This window comes from Austrofundulus limnaeus, unplaced genomic scaffold (genome assembly GCF_001266775.1).
Source record: "Austrofundulus limnaeus strain Quisiro unplaced genomic scaffold, Austrofundulus_limnaeus-1.0 Scaffold16, whole genome shotgun sequence".
In the NCBI taxonomy this organism is placed as follows: domain Eukaryota; kingdom Metazoa; phylum Chordata; class Actinopteri; order Cyprinodontiformes; family Rivulidae; genus Austrofundulus; species Austrofundulus limnaeus.
Window position 1 is genome coordinate 2,828,415 of NW_013952418.1, and position 1,678 is coordinate 2,830,092.

Below are 1,678 nucleotides of genomic sequence, written 5' to 3' on the forward strand. Positions count from 1 at the left end.
TCCCAGAGGCGTTTCTGGTCCCCATCTGTCATTTTGCTCCTCAGCATGGCTTCCTAAAAACGCTGCAGGATTTCCCAAACATGCATGAATGAGTCACAGCAAGGCTTTGGGCATGTTTTTTATGAGAGTATAACATTATAACATGATATAAAACTCAAAAAAAGTTGATTTTACATGATATTGCCCCTCTAATTTCAAGGTCATAAGTTCAAAGTTAAAGGTCAAAGGTCACGCCTTTATTTAAGGAGCTCTAATTTGATAACAATTTAACATAGAAATGTTGAACTTCAATGATTGATACTCCTGCTACATTTTTGCTCATAATTTTAGCTACATTATGTTCAAATTTTTGACACATTTTTACCATTTTTCTACTGATTACAGCTTTTGCTTCCCTACATTCAGCAAAAGTGAGTTGTTGTCAAATTTAACTCACGTCACCAGTTTGACTATTAAACCWTTTTTAGCTTTGTCTGCTGAAAAAAAAAAAGTGTTATAGCAATAGGCTTTTCACAGGAAATGCAATTTCTGCTTTTTTAGTAATTAAAATGTTTTCATCTTTCTGCCTGTCSTCCTCGCCCCGGTAAAGATTTGGACTCAGACGCTGGACGGTCCGGTCCTGATGGTGACTCTGAGCCAGGACTCCTGGTGTGGCTCATCACCAGCTTTGTGATCCTCCTCCTGCTCACCGCGGCCGCTCTGTTGGTGCTGTGGAGGCACCACCAGCGCCGCAGCGTACCCGACCAGCAGCAGCAGCAGCAGCAGCAGCAGCAGCCTGCCGCCGTGTCCCTCAACATGTTGGCCGTGCCGAAGCGGGACAGCGTCAGCAGCGACAACGGTTCGGACCGCAGCAGCGCCGCCTTCCCTCTGCGGCCCTCCGACAGCATGATCTGCCGCCACTTGGAGCGCGGGAGCGGCGAGTACGGGCCTCCTGTGTACATCGTTCAGGAGATCATGCCTCAGAGTCCAACCAACATCTACTACAAGGTCTGACGGCTCTGATGGCAGGTACGAGCAGAAAGACACGGAAAATGTTGCGCCCTGTCGGGTTGATGTGTAAAATATAACAGAATGCAATATAAATGTTAAAACTAAAACGTTTTTTTTAATGAGGTCATTTTGAATTTGATAGCAGCAAACACATCACAGGTTTAAAAACCTGCAGAGGTGGGCGTGGTTCTGCTAATCAGCTACTAGCAGAACAAATTTTTCATTTAGAAGACTTGGAAAACTAACAGTGAACCAATTAGCTTCCACTATATTGGGTTTTGCTAACTTTACCTCAGCTAACGCTAACTAACAAGCTAACATCAACAGGTTTGTGTCAGTGTGACGCAGACTGACAGTTGTATTAGCAGTTAGCGATTAGCTGTTAGTTTTGTTTTTTGAGTGAAGCGTCGTTCTGAGAAACAACTGGCATCAAAACATTTGTTTCTTTTATGACGTGTTTATTTTTAACAAAGAAAATTATTATTATTGTTTGTTTTTTTACTGTCGGCACACGCCAGCTCCAGATGTGGAGGCGTGTTTTATTTAATTTAATGAAAAAACGGGGAGAAAACAAGAACATCCATTTCAAGTTTTAATGAGTTTTCATCGGTGTGTTGTGTAACTGTGTTTGAAATGCTGTGAAGTGAAATGAAAGTAACAATTCTGTGGATTTTATTAAAATATATAC

General features: G+C 42.1%; 1 protein-coding gene across 1 annotated transcript in view; it reads left to right on the forward strand.

Moving 5' to 3' along the window:
• LOC106513979 (ephrin-B2a) overlaps positions 1 to 1,678 on the forward strand; it is a gene marked incomplete at its 5' end in the record, with an annotated part of 12,671 nt that extends 10,993 nt beyond the window's left edge. The window contains 1 exon segment of the mRNA XM_014003046.1: positions 590 to 1,678. Coding sequence (XP_013858500.1) covers positions 590 to 993 — 404 coding nt within the window.